Source organism: Hydractinia symbiolongicarpus, chromosome 10, assembly GCF_029227915.1.
Source record: "Hydractinia symbiolongicarpus strain clone_291-10 chromosome 10, HSymV2.1, whole genome shotgun sequence".
Classification (NCBI taxonomy): Eukaryota; Metazoa; Cnidaria; class Hydrozoa; order Anthoathecata; family Hydractiniidae; genus Hydractinia; species Hydractinia symbiolongicarpus.
The window spans coordinates 9,427,499-9,444,136 of NC_079884.1; the positions used below are offsets into that span (position 1 = coordinate 9,427,499).

The 16,638-nt window shown below is 30.1% G+C and overlaps 2 protein-coding genes across 14 annotated transcripts in view; both read right to left on the reverse strand.

Moving 5' to 3' along the window:
- Positions 1–13,428, reverse strand: part of LOC130662718 (DNA repair protein RAD50-like) — a 31,003-nt gene extending 17,575 nt beyond the window's left edge. Inside the window, exons 1-14 of one of the 5 annotated variants that reach the window (XM_057461633.1) lie at positions 12,446–13,428; positions 11,720–11,803; positions 9,820–9,921; positions 8,580–8,642; positions 7,285–7,326; positions 7,143–7,216; positions 6,988–7,047; positions 5,662–5,707; positions 5,426–5,494; positions 2,621–2,710; positions 2,481–2,541; positions 2,059–2,136; positions 1,891–1,967; positions 1,711–1,812 (exon numbers count right to left, since the gene is read on the reverse strand). In XM_057461633.1, the coding sequence (XP_057317616.1) occupies positions 1,711–1,812; positions 1,891–1,967; positions 2,059–2,136; positions 2,481–2,541; positions 2,621–2,710; positions 5,426–5,494; positions 5,662–5,707; positions 6,988–7,047; positions 7,143–7,216; positions 7,285–7,326; positions 8,580–8,642; positions 9,820–9,921; positions 11,720–11,803; positions 12,446–12,565 (1,068 nt within the window). In that variant the 5' untranslated portion in view covers positions 12,566–13,428. The remainder of the gene's footprint in view (positions 1–1,710; positions 1,813–1,890; positions 1,968–2,058; positions 2,137–2,480; positions 2,542–2,620; positions 2,711–5,425; positions 5,495–5,661; positions 5,708–6,987; positions 7,048–7,142; positions 7,217–7,284; positions 7,327–8,579; positions 8,643–9,819; positions 9,922–11,719; positions 11,804–12,445) is intronic. The other 4 variants (XM_057461634.1, XM_057461636.1, XM_057461637.1 and 1 more) reach the window with 4 other exon arrangements.
- A 309-nt stretch (positions 13,429–13,737) lies between these two features.
- LOC130662715 (centriolin-like) overlaps positions 13,738–16,638 on the reverse strand; it is a 44,151-nt gene continuing 41,250 nt past the window's right edge. For 6 of the 9 annotated variants that reach the window (XM_057461629.1, XM_057461628.1, XM_057461625.1 and 3 more), the window contains one exon: positions 13,738–15,316. The gene's annotated coding sequence lies outside the window, so the exon portion shown is untranslated. The remainder of the gene's footprint in view (positions 15,317–16,638) is intronic. The other 3 variants (XM_057461631.1, XM_057461630.1, XM_057461626.1) reach the window with 1 other exon arrangement.

Consider the following 16,638-nt stretch of genomic DNA (forward strand, 5'->3'; position numbering starts at 1 on the left):
TTACAAACTATACACAATAGAAGTATTGGTCTTTGTTCATGTTAATAAACTATTTTTTAGTTTAGCAATTTCATCGCACTTGTAAGTTTAGTTAGAAAAGTTTTTCTGTATGGGTAACTGTTAGATAAAATGCTGGTGCTAAAACATTAGAGATTTTGGCCACCAGCGAACGTTTGAACGTGTGTCTGATGTGAGCAATGCTGATATCTCATATACTGTCAATACAGGAGCACCCATTGATCCACCATCTATTTCAGTGCAGTGTTTGTCATTAAACAGTTGAAATGTTCTATCAAGAAAGTTCCACAGAATCCCTTACTGGAAGTTTTGCTAAAGAAAACACCGTTGTCCACGAGGTCATTACTGATGTTCAGGGTTATTTAATAATAAGTTAAATAATAATAAAAAATAGTCTGCTACGTGGATTTCTTCGATGTTTTTTGAAAATTCTTTTGAGTTACTGTTATAATCACTGGCTTAAAACAGTGCCTTATCTTTATTAGTGGATTGTACCAAAAATGCAGTAAGAAACAAATGCGTAAAGAGATTGTATGTTTGAAAAATGCATTGATCATAAATGGATACAGTCGAAAAATGGAAAAGAACACTACTATTTGTATAAATAAAAACGCTGATAAAGCTTAAGGAAAAGTCAACAATTCAAGAAGAAGATTATCAGGAAAATAAATTTTACAATCAACAACGTAAAACATGACAAATGCATTAACAGCAGCTAATATCAATTTCACAAAATGTTTTCTTATAATAATATAAATTAATATTTTCGTTAACACTCTAAGGTAAAAACTCCAAACCAGTTCTGTCTAAAAACAGAATTACTCTAGGTAGAAATCGAAAGTCTCTGTAGAATTGATCACTATTTTTAAAATAAATAAATAGCTTAAAGTTTAGTTACAGCAAATATTTTGGATAAAACTGGATATTTCGTTATCACTTTTTAAAGACAACTTTTCTAGCTTATTTTTTTCTTGATGGAATATTGACCCTGAATCTGGTTTTGATAACAATAAAACTTGACAATTTTAACTGGTCTTAACTGGAAATAGCACGAATTTAAGATGTCTCGACCAACCAGATTTTCATGGAACATTTTGAAGAAATAACCATGAACAAGATTTGAAAGCAAAAGCAATGAAAAAGGTTTCAAAGGCCCTGCAATATATTAAACAAATATTTTTTATTTAATTCAATTTAAAAATATTTGAAACATTTACATAACTTTTCAATTTTTGTAAATGTAATTTTGATTTCTTGTCTCTGCAACTCGTGAGGAAAAATCTACAGCATAAAGGCCTAATGTAAGAGTTAACCGCAGAAATTGAGCCATAGGGTAATTAGGATCAGCATCATTGTGGCATTTGAAACCGACACAGTGGTTTTCAGCAGAAATGTGTTTAAAATGTATGAAATAGTTAATATTTAGGTCACAAATATGGTAAATCTGAATTAGTCAAATTCTGTAATTAAAAAACATGCTAGAAGAAAAGCCTTGAATTGTGAATATAACATCACCAAAGCAGTACTTACTGCAGTATAAATTTACATCAACACTAGTTTAGTCAAGTCAAAATACTTACTAATATTTTTTTATTAAACCTTTTAAAAGGGGAAAAATTTGAGAAAGGTCCAATAATACCACGTTGTCACAGCAGAAAAAAAATATTTTTATAGACACAGGATAGTACCTACTTCTGCTTCTTGTTGAAGTTTAACACTTTCTTCTCTTAAGTTCATTCTAGTTTTAGCCAGCTTGTCCATTTCCTTGCAAAGAATGTTCGACATACTTTCCAGCTAAGAGACAATTTTAAAAATAGATTCAACCAGGCAAAAGAATGGGGATAATTTACAGACGAAGTATGATATACTAACACTTTCTAATTTTATTTGTCTTTTTTCAAGAGTACTTTCATGCTTCAATGCAGTTTCTTTCAATTTTTTGTAAGTTCCTAAATGCAAATCAAGACAAAATTATTTCAAACTAATTTTCTTATGGATCCGTATAAAAGGTACATACAATTTTGAGGATCAATGATTTACCTTGAAACTTGTTGACAATTTTGTTTTTTAGTTCTGCAACATTCTTTAACAGCTGATCTTTAGTTATCTGATTTGTTTCTAAACATGTTGGTAGGAAAAATAATACTATGATTTTAATTCCTTAAGGCAACCTTTATAGGAAGTTTCATTTCATGGTAGACATAAAATTTTATTTTAGTCTCTAAATATGGTTTAGGGGGCAAAATAAAAATCAAATTAGTGTTGATTTCATTTTCAAAATACAACTACTGTTCATATGTACAAAGCTGTTGCACATTGCAAAGGTATGATATGTGCAATTTTAAAGTCCTAATGATAAACTCCACGTAAACACAACAAACTTTATTGTGGTTTGAAATCTGATTTTGGGTCCACGCAAAGGCTACCTAATAATACAACTTGCAGGAAATATCACAACTTACCAATTCTCTTCCCAATATCAGCTATTTCTTGGGAAATAGAGGAAAGTTCTGCAAGTTTTGCCTAAAACATAACAAATTCAAGAAATTTCTTGAGTTGTATTCAAACATATAATTTATATATATATATAAAAAATACTCACTTCATAAGGTTTTGAAGATGTTTTAATCTTCTTGATCTTCTTTTTTGATGCAGCTACCTGCAATTCCGCTTTTTCTAACTCCTGTGTTATCTATAAGCAAAATTGACGTCGCTACCAAGACCTTTACCATCCTTTGTCCACTTGTACAATATTTTCCAGCATAAATTTGTAGATTATACATTGATTTTACAGTTATGTGATGCACGTGGGAATTATAGAAAGGTGTGCGTTATTTGAAACTTTTCTGTAAGTCTATAGTAGTGAAGGTCTGATGTTTTTTTTGCACCAGAAATCTGACTGCATTATTTTGTAGTTTATTTATTTACATTACACTTGGTAAAAACAAATTCGTGAAAAACTTTGGGTGCCAACACTAACATTCAATATAGCAAAATAATATTTCGGTACATAGGTTACCATGCTAAAGAAATTATTTTATGTTTAAAATGAGTTTTGCAGTTTTGGCTTATCTGATGTACCACTTTGTTAACAATTCAAAAAGCTTTAGCGCAGGTTAAAGGTAGCATGAGATATATACCAGAAAATGAAGTCATAAGGGAAATGTAAACGGAACACGTTTAAAGCATGAAACTTACTTAGCATAAAAGCTACGGATTAGCTTAGATGGGCAGTTAAACCCCAAAGTAAATACCTTCCAGATTAGTATACAGCCAAAAAGATTAAGGCAGTACTGGCACATGTTCTCCGGGCCAAAAATATCTGTAGTCATTATTATAGCAAGCACAAAAGTATTAAACACAAAGATTTTAACCAACCTGGCGACGGCTTAATGTCAAAAAGCAGAAAAAGACTCTGGGAACAAAGATTGATTTAAAGAACTCTCTTTAACAAAAGGATCAAACCAAAAAATGAAACTAATCAACAATTTACTACATTGAAACAACACATACAAATGCAAAAACTACAATCCTGTTCATAAAGAGGATTCAAAATGGTCAAATTTGGAAAATTGTTTTCACTCGTCTTAAGGAATGTGGTTGTATGCAAGTACTCATTTTTGATAATATAATTTTCCCACAAATTTAAGGCCTCTTGTGCTTTGGTGTTTTTCTCTGCAGGCAAGTCAATTTTGTGTACATGACCTGTGCTACTGTTACTTTCACAGCTGTGGGATAATTTTCAGAAGGTTGTTTAACACTTTCCAGATATGTGATGCTCTTTAGGAAAATCTTCTATTTTTAATCTGTATTTTTAAAACAATAGAATTCCGTATTTCGTATTTTTAAAAATACGAATTGCGTATTTAAAAATCCTCGCATTTTTTTAAAAACCGTATTTCGTATTTTCAAAAAACATGGAATTCGTATTTAAAAATACGCGTATTTTTTAATACAAATTTGGTATTTTTGAAAATACGCAATTTGTAACAAAAAAAAAGTATTTCTAAAAATATGCATTTCTAAAAATATGCTGTACCCCTGTTGTTATTATATGTTTAGGAGCAAAAAATAAACATGTAAATTGCTTCCATTAGTACGGAGAAAATAAGCTCTCTTAAACTTTTAATGCTTTACTTTTAAAACAAGTTTGAATTTCTAATAATGTAACCAAGAAATTTAAATAGAATGGAATTTATACATCCCTTTAATAAAACTGGAACGGTGACACACCAGTGTAACTGCCAGGCAACTTTTTCTTTCTTTACATAGAATCTCAAACATTCGTGTTTGAGATGACTGAAAATGATCTCCAAAATGTAAAGAGTACCGCTGTTTTGGTGTTACGAAAACAATAGATAAAATGGCACCAAAGCTGCATACCAAAATTCAACTCCATACAAAAAAACCTGGCACCCTGACCTGGGCGCAACTGACCGCCCTAAAAAATTTGGTATAAGTTAGCAGGATAAAAAAACAGTCTGTGAGTAGATCAAATCATGCAAGACATGCACAGGCTCCTAATTAAAGTTTAAAATAATCGAAATTGATTAAAAGAAAACATCTATCCTCAAAAAATTGTTTGGACAAGCAATTGAACTTTAACATGAACTTTTTAACATGAATTCCACCAGAGCCAAGAGTTTTTCACACCTAAACACATTTTAGGAGATAGGTAAATTATTAAAATAGGTATATTTAAAGGTTGTAAGATATATAAAGGTTGCAAGATATATAAAGATTGCAAGATATATAAAGATTGTAAGATATATAAAGATTGCAAGATATATAAAGATTGTAAGATATATAAAGATTGCAAGATATATAAAGATTGGAAGATATATAAAGATTGCAAGTTATATAAAGATTGCAAGATATATAAAGATTGTAAGATATATAAAGATTGTAAGATATATAAAGATTGTAAGATATATAAAGATTGGAAGATATATAAAGATTGCAAGATGTATAAAGATTGCAAGATGTATAAAGATTGCAAGATGTATAAAGATTGCAAGATGTATAAAGATTGCAAGATATATAAAGATTGTAAGATATATAAAGATTGCAAGATATATAAAGATTGCAAGATATATAAAGATTGTAAGATATATAAAGATTGCAAGATATATAAAGATTGCAAGATATATAAAGATTGCAAGATATATAAAGATTGTAAGATATATAAAGATTGCAAGATATATAAAGGTTGCAAGATATATAAAGATTGTAAGATATATAAAGATTGCAAGATATATAAAGGTTGTAAGATATATAAAGATTGCAAGACCTACAACATGAATATGCAATTGCTGGTTTTTTAATTACTTTACTGACCATGACACAACCCTTGTCCTCAGGGAGTCTGTTTAAACATCAAAATATAAATATCGTTAAACATATTCACCTCTTTAGCTTTTTCTTTGTTCTGTTCTAAATATACAAGTTCTGCGTCATATTTTTCTACCTCCTTACCCTAAAGAAATAGCCTGTATGTATAAACTATAGGTAACTATGGTATTTTTTAAATTAAGTTTGAAGACACTTTCAAACTGTAACAAAAACAAAAATTTTCAAAGTCTAAACTTTATTAAATAAAATTTCTTATTTCATATTATTTTTAAGATGTTTTGTTGCTCTTACCTGTTCTTTTCTTACATTGCGTATACTTTCCAAAGCTTTGATGTACCTAAACAACATGACTTATTTCACAAACTGCTATTTAATATCAACCATTTGCCTCAATTTAATGCTATTTTATTTGCCTAAGCAAAAGAAATTTAATTAGTTGTCCTATGAGCAGGAAGAAAATCTTTTTGGGTTAGTCGGTTAGCAAAATGAAAATAAGATAAAGTAAATACAAGGTCGGCAAGGTCAGATTTTTTTTTACATGTGAGATAATTAAACACTAAACTAATGTTTTGGTATGGAAAAAACGCCTAATGCAAATTCAAGTGAGATTACAACTTGAAAAAAAGTGTACTTATGTTATAGTTTTTTAAAAAATATGGTTGGTCAGCCCTTAACATCAGCGTCGGCATTCGCCACTGCCAACGTAAAAAACGAAGATACCATTGTTGCGTCGGCAAAAAATGCCGACATAATTTAGTTGTGAAACTACTAAATAACAATAATTCTGGTTTTGTTTGAGCTACTCCCACTCCTTGCGACTACAAAATAATTACATTTGATTTTCAATAAGTTAGGCCATTATCACTAACTAAAATCATTTAGGCTACAGATATACTGTGGTGCCATTCAATTCGTAATAATAATCGAAAAAATTGTATATCGTATTAAAAAGAAGTCCAGAAGTTTTTTCGACACGACACGGCAGGCGATAGGTCAACCCTGCCCTTGGTTTTGCGAGGAGAGATGTTCTGCTAAGACTCTAACAATTGGGTCTCCTGTACAATTTCGCTTCATGTTAAACTGTGTCGGTGACAAGTATTTTTATGTCACTGGCGACTTCTGCGATATACAACCCAATGATGCCCTAACGTAATAAGTTCATCACGAAACATAAAAAGCCAGTTAGCAGTGAACTAATAACCTAACAAAGTTCACCATCCGGAAGGGATGTCAATAAGACTTGTACTCCAATCCCATTTGTGATTCTCTTAGCAGATCAATGCATCGAATTTATGAGAGGTCTAGCCCTAATAAAAGGTGTATGACGAAAGTTATTTCCAGCTGAAAAATTTTACCACAAAGAATTTTGTCGACACAATGTTGATGCAAAAAAGCTGAAATGTGTGAAAAAAATTCTAATTTTAGGGGATGTTGGTCTGTACGATAGAACAACTATTTCAATTGCCTTCACCTTATTTATTGCTACAAGCAAACAAGCAAAAGAGTAGCAGATTAAAATGTAAAAAACCTACTGTTCAATTTTGTGAATCATACTTTTTTATTGGAAAATGTAATTCAGTTGAATATTCAGAACCCGATGTATAAATTTTGACTTACCGTGTTGCAGCAAATATTGCATCAAACTTCTGTTTTAAAACCTTTCCCACACTAAGTGGCCTAAAGAACACATGGGTATGCAATTAACCTCATAACAAATCGGATTAACAAATGATAGCAATCTAAAATTTTTTCTTAAAAAGTCAGAAGATTACCAATTCGCCTCTTCTTGGTGACAAAATATCACATTTTCAAGAACAGCTTTAGACACGCCCAATCTTGATATCATCTAAAAAAAGCACCTCATTCTATAGACTGAAAATAAATTAAGTAGATAATAGATGATATAAAAAATACCTCTCTTGAAAAATCTGTGGCACGACAGTTGGTACTTGCACGCTGGAATTAGATTCAATAAAATCTTAAATTTAACGATTATAATATATATTGAGGTAAAGGTTAAGCAAGGGACCAGTCATGGAAATCGATGAGGACATTCGGCAATGTCGTCTTAAATGCCTTTGTACACTGACAATGGGAAAAAAATGCCCTTTTTTTCTAGATTTTTTTCAAATAAATGAATGAACAGGGGAAATTATTATTCTTTTACCATCTTTTTTGACACAACGTTAATGTTAATTACTTCGTTTGTTGAAATTATTTTTCTGTTTGCAAAAAACAAGTTAGTATAATTACGCAACATTATTTGCTTCTGACAAACTGCTATTGTGCCATGAGATTGTTGTTAAAAACGTATTTTATAATGCTAAGACCACAAAATATTTACATGTTAAGTTAATTCAAGACCAAGGGTTGTCTAAAAAAGTCAAAATAATTGTTTTCTAAAATTCTATTCTAAAATTTCCACATCAATATCGGAAAATACTTCAATTTTTGTTTCTAAATTCTCACGAGGAATTATAATGGAAAACATGGCTTCAAAGGTATTTCTGGAAAACAAAACAAACATGCAAGACGGTCAAGGAACAGTATTGAATTAGAACTATTCTTGTCTTGGATATGAGATTAACAAAAGTAACAACGTAACAAAAATATTTTGTAAAACAACTGCCGTCCTACTTCATTTTAGTGACGGTAATTTTTTTTTGCCGTCGTAGTGCTGTCGTATTACATCACAATGACGCTAAAAACTAAAATAAAATTACCGTCAGCCTAATTTTTAGATTCCCATGGCTGAGGGAAGGGAAATTTTTTTTAAAATCAAAGCAACAATTTTTTTAATTCAATACTATAAAAAAAAATATTCAGCTCAGTTTAGAAGCAGGCTAGTTCTATACCACAAAGCGCAGAGTAGTGAAATAACACTTTCTATGTAAAAATGGTTTTGATTATAAATACAACTAATCCTACTGGAAATTAGCTTGTTTTCTTCATCACTCGAACCTCACAATAAAATTTTATAACCCTGGAAAACACGTACATAGCTCAACTTCTGTTGAGCTATGTACACTGTGTGACATCAAATGTATTTACTGCTTCCATTGAATGTCAGAACAGAAAATAGAAGTTAAAACGGTAATGATTATAAGCATCACTAATTTTCATGAAGAAAATTTAAAGAATTGTGTTGCCTCTCTAATGTATGCAAGGCACTGGCAAAGGATGTATTCTTCAAAATAGCAAAGACATACCTCTCCATTAGCTGTACGTTTTACAATAACACCATCCATAGATTTAGTTTCGACTTTTTTATCCTGAATGAAAAAGTTACAGTGAAAAAATGAAAATTATAGAATGTAACAATATATTAAATAACAGTATAACAAATTTTGCAAGTGTAAAAAATTCTGATGTAAATAGTACCAATAGCAATAAGTCCAGGATAAGTTTACACGAAAAACATACTAGGTAAATTTATGTTTAGCTCTATTAGCACTGGGACTTATTGGAGAATATGTTTTTGCACTCTTTAAAATTTATAGTGAAAATACGTCATAAATACACTTCATATTATGGCATATCATTATAGGTTGAAGCAATAATCCCATACCAAAATTAAACATTAAAGAAATTTTTTGTACAAATTTTGTTTATTTGTAATGTCACACGTCGCACATAGCTCAACAGAACTTGTAAAGATTCACTCACGTCTTACTTTTCTGAAAATTTATTGCAAGGTTCTATCGATGGAGAAGACAAGTTAAATTCCAGTAGAACAACAACACGGTAAAAAAAAAAAATTTAAGGATTTAACAGCATGCGAATGTAAACAGAAAAAGAAAAACTGAGACTGTTTCTGTTTATCACTTTAAGTACAATTTGTTGCACATAATCATTTGACTTAGGTCACACAAGTTACCATTTTACCGAACATAATGTCCTAATCAACACTGTCATGGCGGCGACCGCAGGGTTACTTTGACCTTAAATATCTCAAGAACACAAAAATATAAAAATTTAACACAGTAGTTCTTACTCACACATAATGAACATTTTAAACACAAATTTTTATGAATTGTTAGTTCTTCTTTAAAGTAATAAACAATGTTAGGTTAAACTGTAAACTCATGTATTGAAAAATTGCCTCAAATATTGAACTAGAAGAGAATTTATCTAGCTATAAGACACACAACTTTGTAACAGAACTCTGGTGATTGAATTAACACAGATAAAATATTAGAAAAATAGCACATCAGAAGTCATGCTGAAAGTGATGACATAGGCACAAAACTTAATGGTAGCATCATTCTGGCGTTTGATTAAATATATTTTAGTCAATCTGACAATATGGACCCCCTTTCCATTCAACATTTTCCCAACATATACCCTTTTCATTTTCTAACCAAACAAAAAACAACATATTTTGCTTATTTATTAGGATTTTTCAAAATTTAAACATTTGTTTTAAACAGGTGAAAGTTTACTGAATACCTTTACTGTTGAGATCAGGCTTCTTTGACCAGTGAGTTTGTTTCCAGTAATATCGGTGAATACAAGTTTTACTTGACCCTTTACTTCTTTTTTACCAGCAAGCTGTCGGAATTAAAGAAATGTAATATAATGTGGTTAATTTTGCAGATACTATTTTTAAAGATTAAGAGATTGTTATACAGTACAAAAACTAATACAAAGAGTACATGTACTAATTTTCCACACTCTAATTTGAAAGAGCCAAATTTAAACCTGTGAAAATGGCGTAAATATTGTGATGACGTCACCAAAAAAAACATGATTTTTTAGAACTTTTTCCTTGTAGCCTAGAAAATGCTGATAAAGATCTATTTACAACATTAACTGATTCAGATATTGTGGGTCCTAGTTACCCAAACAGACATAGATTTGATACAACATCCCTATTGCATTATGTCTCACATAGTTTAACATCGTTGTGATTATTTATCAACACAGAAAGGTATTTATTTTTTTAACTTTATTTAAAGATAATATGCGATGATACATAACGACAGAGGTCCCAGCAGGAATCAATCAACTAAACAATGCTCAGAGTCATGTGATTAGAAAGTTAAAAAATTTAAAATGATGGCATAATGTAAACAAAAAACTGAGGCAGGTAGGAGAGATAAAATCGACATAGAGTTTTATTTAGTCAACTATTACACAAAAAATAGAGATGTACTGCATTGACACAAAAGTAGGAATGTACCGCATTATCAATGTAGTATAAATTTGTGTATAAAATATATTTATGATAAACTTTAAGAAATAAATTGCTTTCTCCAAAGTTTCGAAATATCTTGTTAGGCAGTCAGCTAGCAATAACATGTGTTGATGAAAAAAAGTTATGCAGCAAATAAACTTGATTATGAGTAAGTAAAAGGTTTTTAAAAAAGTTAGCTTTTATTCCCCATGTACAAAGTCAGCCTGCTGCATGGTAGGTTACTTGTGTCTACCATTTTCTTTTGTAAAGGACGAATCCCCAGGAAATTTTCATTCAGCTTTTGTTGTTGTGGTAACATGCATTGAATTTTTGTGTCTTAGGAAACAAATAAATCACTCTTAGCTTAGCGGCTATATTATAGCATATTACTCTAAAATTTTGATATCCTAAAAACAATTCACTTGATACGCCTCTACTTTTATATGCTAAAAAAGGTAAAAGGATTTATGTACATTAAGAGAAAACTAAAAAGTGATATTTGGAACATGCTGAGCTCTCCATATTGTCTGTTCTTGCTGAGAAACGAATTATTCTGATATTATCACAGTATACATAAACAAATTATTTTTTTTTGTGGTTTCATAGCAAAAATCTCCAATGAGGTAACAGTTATATCTAAAAAAATACATTGAAACAGGATTGGAAATGTTGAAAATACTGGTTGATGGCTGACATTAAATAGAATTTAATGGTGAATCAATTAAAAATAAAAATACAAGTTTAGTAAATATAGTAGAGAAGGAAGATATAAATTCTTAACCTACTCTCTTATCGTGGACTCCTCAATGCTGATTCATCCCCCCACCCCTCTGTACTGTCCAAAGTTGTGTTGCACAGATCTTAAGAAACAACTTGATCAAAAATATCACTAATAACATTATTTTTGCTAATGACGTCATAAAATTTGCTAAAGTAGGTAATAATGTTACAAAAAACAATGTTATTTATACATGTTAATTCCCCTAAATCTTAAAAAAAACAATCTCAAATTTTCCAACAACCTTTTTCTGGAAAAATAAAGCCTACTAAAAGTTAGGAAAAGCAAAAATATCATGGCATAACTGTAAGCCAAAAAAAAGTTATGGAAAAAAGTTAAACAAGAAAAGCTGAATCAGCCCCCTTAGCACGAATAGGGAGTTACGGAATACCCACCTTAGGATCATGAACAAAGGCTTGATTTTTGCATCCAGGTGGTAGACCTCCAGTTATCACATAACTTAAACTTTCAATAACACTCTACAAAAAATGAACTGCATTAACAATACTTATTTTTGATGCTCTCTAGGAAATCAACCACTTCTCTTTTGAAAGCATATCAATTCAGACTTTTAAAACAATAAAATTTCGTATAACGTATTTCTAAAAATACGAATTTCGTATTTTTGCCTTATATTTACTGTTACTTTTACAAGCAAAATAAAAATATTTCCAACTGAAAATCTGGTTATTGGTCATTCATGTTAAGAACATGATACAAGTAGATGATACACTGGACTTGAATGCTGGTAAAAGACTTGCACTAAAAGAGTATGTGCTGCTGATATTATTGAACGGGAACTCAAATAATGTGCAGTTATGTGGATAAATCAGTTGTGTCTTTGTATTGTAAATCAAGTTGTGTTGTTTTGTTCCTGTTGGTATACATGAATAAGGCTTGCGTTTGTAGTTCAATTGAGAAATCAAATAAGACAATTAAAGACAGTCATTATTATTAATTAACAGCTGTGACTATTTCTAACAACCAAAAAAAAACCCAGCATTCACTAGCATTAATATTAACTGCACTAACTTAGCATTGCAATCAATTTCTAAAAATAATAAATAATAAACAAAAAATAAGTTAGTACACAGTGAGGTAATCGGAGTAGTGACACTTACCGTTTTACCAGTACCGTTATGTCCAACTATAATGGTTAATGGTGTCTGGAATTCAATTACACTTCCTTCTGGTGAATAACTTCTAATACCCATGATCTTCATCTTATGTATCATTGCCATTTTTTGTTTGTTTTGTTTTTACTATAAAAGTACATTGTATAAAAGTACTTTAACCAACCTAGATGTTTTTGTTAAAAGGGTAAATCCTTAACATACAGTGTTGTTCCAAGAATATTTATGTATCCACTATTTTTGAATTATATTTCTCCAGCTTCTTTGATGGAAATGCAGTAACTCGAAATATGCTGGGAAGAATTACATCCGAAAAATGGGTTTTCAAGTGATTTTTCGAATTTGGTCATCTGACACAAGGTAAAAAACAAGAGAATAATGCTACAAAACTCTAACCTGGCTAACAGAAACTTTCCTAACAGACAATCTTAAGCTTCAGACAGTGCTGAGATCAGCATAAAATTTACCCCTTTAATGACATACCACCACTTTTCCAGTTTAATTTCATTAGGATAAGGAATCAGCCATCTCTCATATAGGCCTGAAAAAAGTCCAGTATATTCAGGGCTAATGGCTAAAACTGATATCGTTTCGTTTTCCAAACGAATTACAGGAATTTTGGTCAACATGAAAGTATAGAAATCAATGCTAATTAGAAAACAAAACAAACACCTTGCACATATGATCACAACATAAGCAAAAAATAAAACCATAATATAACATTTAAAACACAGAATATTTTTTTTATCATAACGTGTTTTCAAGATAAGAAGTCATGCTGAACTTATGTCGTACAGCAGAAGAGGTTGTTTATCAAATCTTTTTAAAATTTTTAAAGTACTGTATTCTTGAGATTGAAATTTTAAGTATCTATTTGCCTGGACACAAAATGTTTAAAAAGGCTTTTTAAAGGGTTTTGGTGATTTTTAGCTTTAGATTAGCTGAAAAGGAACTAGTTATATTGTACGCATTATCTAAGAAAATTGACATCCTTATTACACACAATATTTGTAACTTTGATAGGTTACAACATAAGCATTTTAGTGACTACAAAAGTAAAAAATAAATAAGAACCGAAAATTCTGTATTATTATCATTTTGAAGTTATTAAGAACATGTACATAAAGATCATAGGACACAATGTAGTGGGTTTGCTTGCGTCTGGTAGTTTTAGAAACCATGTCTTAAATCTCGCTCAGGCAGTATGTTAGCAATGCGCAAAGTAGCAATGTTAAACTTTTGAGAAAAGTAGGCCTTAGGAATCATTTAAAAATAAAAACTGCCAATCTAAGCTATGTATTTACTGGTTTTAGAAAGTATTACATTGTACAAAAAAATTGATTTTATACTGGTTATCCTGAAACTGCACTGTCATTTTAATAATACAAAATTTAAATCCATATATCTACAGCTAAAAAAATACCTACAAAATAAATCACAAAACACATGAAAACGAATCAAAATGATAAACTGTAACAATTTATACGTTGATAATGTCTTGCAGTAATTAGATGAAATATCCATTGAAATAAAATGTCATCAATAAAACTTTTGTATTTATTTTTACCAAATATATTTCACAAAATGAATTACAAATAATATATTTAACAAAATGAATCACAAAACACAAAAGACTCCACGGATTCTATAGTCAAATAATACCCACAAAAAAAAATTACATAGCCACAATTAAAAATTTTCTCAACATTAATACTAAAAAAATTTCATACAGACACCATAAATAATAACTGACAACCATATCTACAATGTTTTTTTATAAATCTCATAATAATATTTTCTACAAATTAATTTGGAACTCTACAACTAAAATACATTTTCTATAACTACAAGCCAATCCTATTGATGGACTAACCCAATAAGATAATTTGAAATAAAAACAAGAAAAAAGGGTGCAACTACTTCACAAAATTAAAAAACGACTATTCAACTAATCAACCCGAAAAGTTAAAATTTTTTAATTTTTGTGATCAAAATGTTTTTAATTGATTTGCTTCACTACAAGACTCAGCTGAAAAGCAAACAAAACAATCATTAGACTGCATGTATTATTAATAAACAAAGAAGAAGGAAAAATGGCAACAGGAGAAGAAGGAAAAATGGCAACAGAAAAATTCATATATTTGTTTTTAATAATGGAATAATCTAAACACACCTAAAACCACACATCTAAAAACACTTAACACCACAATTGGTCACTCAGACTCAGTTCTTCCACAATCAGAAATTGGAAAATTTTAAACTTAAAACACACAACCATAAAATCTTATCACATTTTTCATGGTATGACAGTTAAATTATTGAATTAACTAATTTGAACGGGTTATCAATCCAAAAAAAGATAAATAAAAAATAAAATGCAACAAAACAAAACAAAAACAAAAAACAAAAATGTAAAAAAATCAAGATCGCTAGCTCTTAAAAAAAACAGGTTTCATTAACATTCATTAGGTGCTAAGACCTCTTACAAAATAACTTTGTATGAAATAGTTTTTAACAGTCCTAAGATGTTCACACTAATGGCTATCTCAGATTCTCAAAAAATAAACAAACATCAGAAATAAAATTATTAAGTATGTAAGTATTTGTAAGTTAGTGTGAACTGTAATGTTGCGTAATATATTTAAAAATTAACAAATAACCATGAAATATAAAATTCTTTGAATTATCTAAAACAAAAAAGCTCAAAAAAATCAGTACCATAAAATAAATTATAATAATAAAATGAATTTGAGTGGTGTTAGTCAACCAAGAAACGAGATAAACAAGTTTGTGCATAATGACAGTACCAAAAGAATCTTGCAGTATGTTAATTCAAAGATGATATTTTTTTCTGGAGGTCTAAAACAAAAGAAACAAGACGTATAATATATTACTGTGGAAAGTTTATGTAATTTTATATTTTAAATATTTTAAATATTTTAAATTTTTTAAATATTTCAAATATTTTAAATATTTTTAATATTTTAATATTTTTAATATTTTATATAATTTTATATTTATTTATTATATATTTAATATTATATTTATATAAATTTACATAATTGCAGAGGATCGAAATTCATAAAAATATTCATAATCAAAAGATCTCATCTAGAAGAGTTCCATGAACACAACAACGGCTTACATCGACAAATCAAATTCACTGTTGAGCTTGAACACGATGGAAGGTATTGCTTTCCTGGACACTTTAGTCAAACGCAAGAATGGTTCCATTTCCTTTTCAGTGTATTGTAAACCAACACGCACTGGCCAGTACCTTAACTTCGAATCAAATCATCAGAAATCTTGCAAAGAAAGTGTCATATCTTCATTACTGACTCGTGCCAACAGCGTAGTCAGTGACAAACAGGAGAGGAAAATAGAAATTCGACATGTAAGAAATGCATTAATCGCAAATGAATACAGCCATAAAGTCATCACGCAAGTAGAAAATAAAATGAAGAGAAGATGCAAAGGAGACAACAAGGAAACATCAGAGGAATTTATTGCATCAGCATTCCTACCCTTCGTACCAGGAACCAGCATGATCCTTCGTCGAGTTTTAAGGCAACACAAGATCAAATGCATTCTTAACTCTAAAGACATCCTAAGAAGCACTTTGTCTAAAGCAAAAGACAAATTAAACCTGGAGGAACAAAGCAATGTTGTTTACGAAATCCTGTGTAAAGATTGTGATGCAGTGTATATAGGCGAAACAAAAAGAAAGTTTAAGCAACGAGTACAAGAACATATGAGCGCAGTGAGAAACGGAGATGTGAAGAAAAACGAAATTGCGGAAAACAGCTGGAGCAGAAGTCACCAGTTTAATTGGGATGAGAAGAAAATCATTGACAGAGAATCCAGAACAACGGCCAGGAAGATTAAAGAAACCATCAACAGTGTAGAACGTAACCAACACACGAGATTTGGTTACAAGCCCTACAGAAGAAGTAGTTACCTTCATCTAGGTCCGAAAATGTTAATTACCGTAATTAACTGTAATTATCAGCTCGTTTCTGATTGGTTAATTTTTATGAATTTCAATCCTCTGCAATTATATAAATACATGTGCAACATCATTTTACTTTGCCCAGTGATGGGAGAAGGATCTCCCAAAACGTCGCCTACTAAACTATCATATTGAAGAAATAATAAACTTTCCACAGTAATATGAATACTTA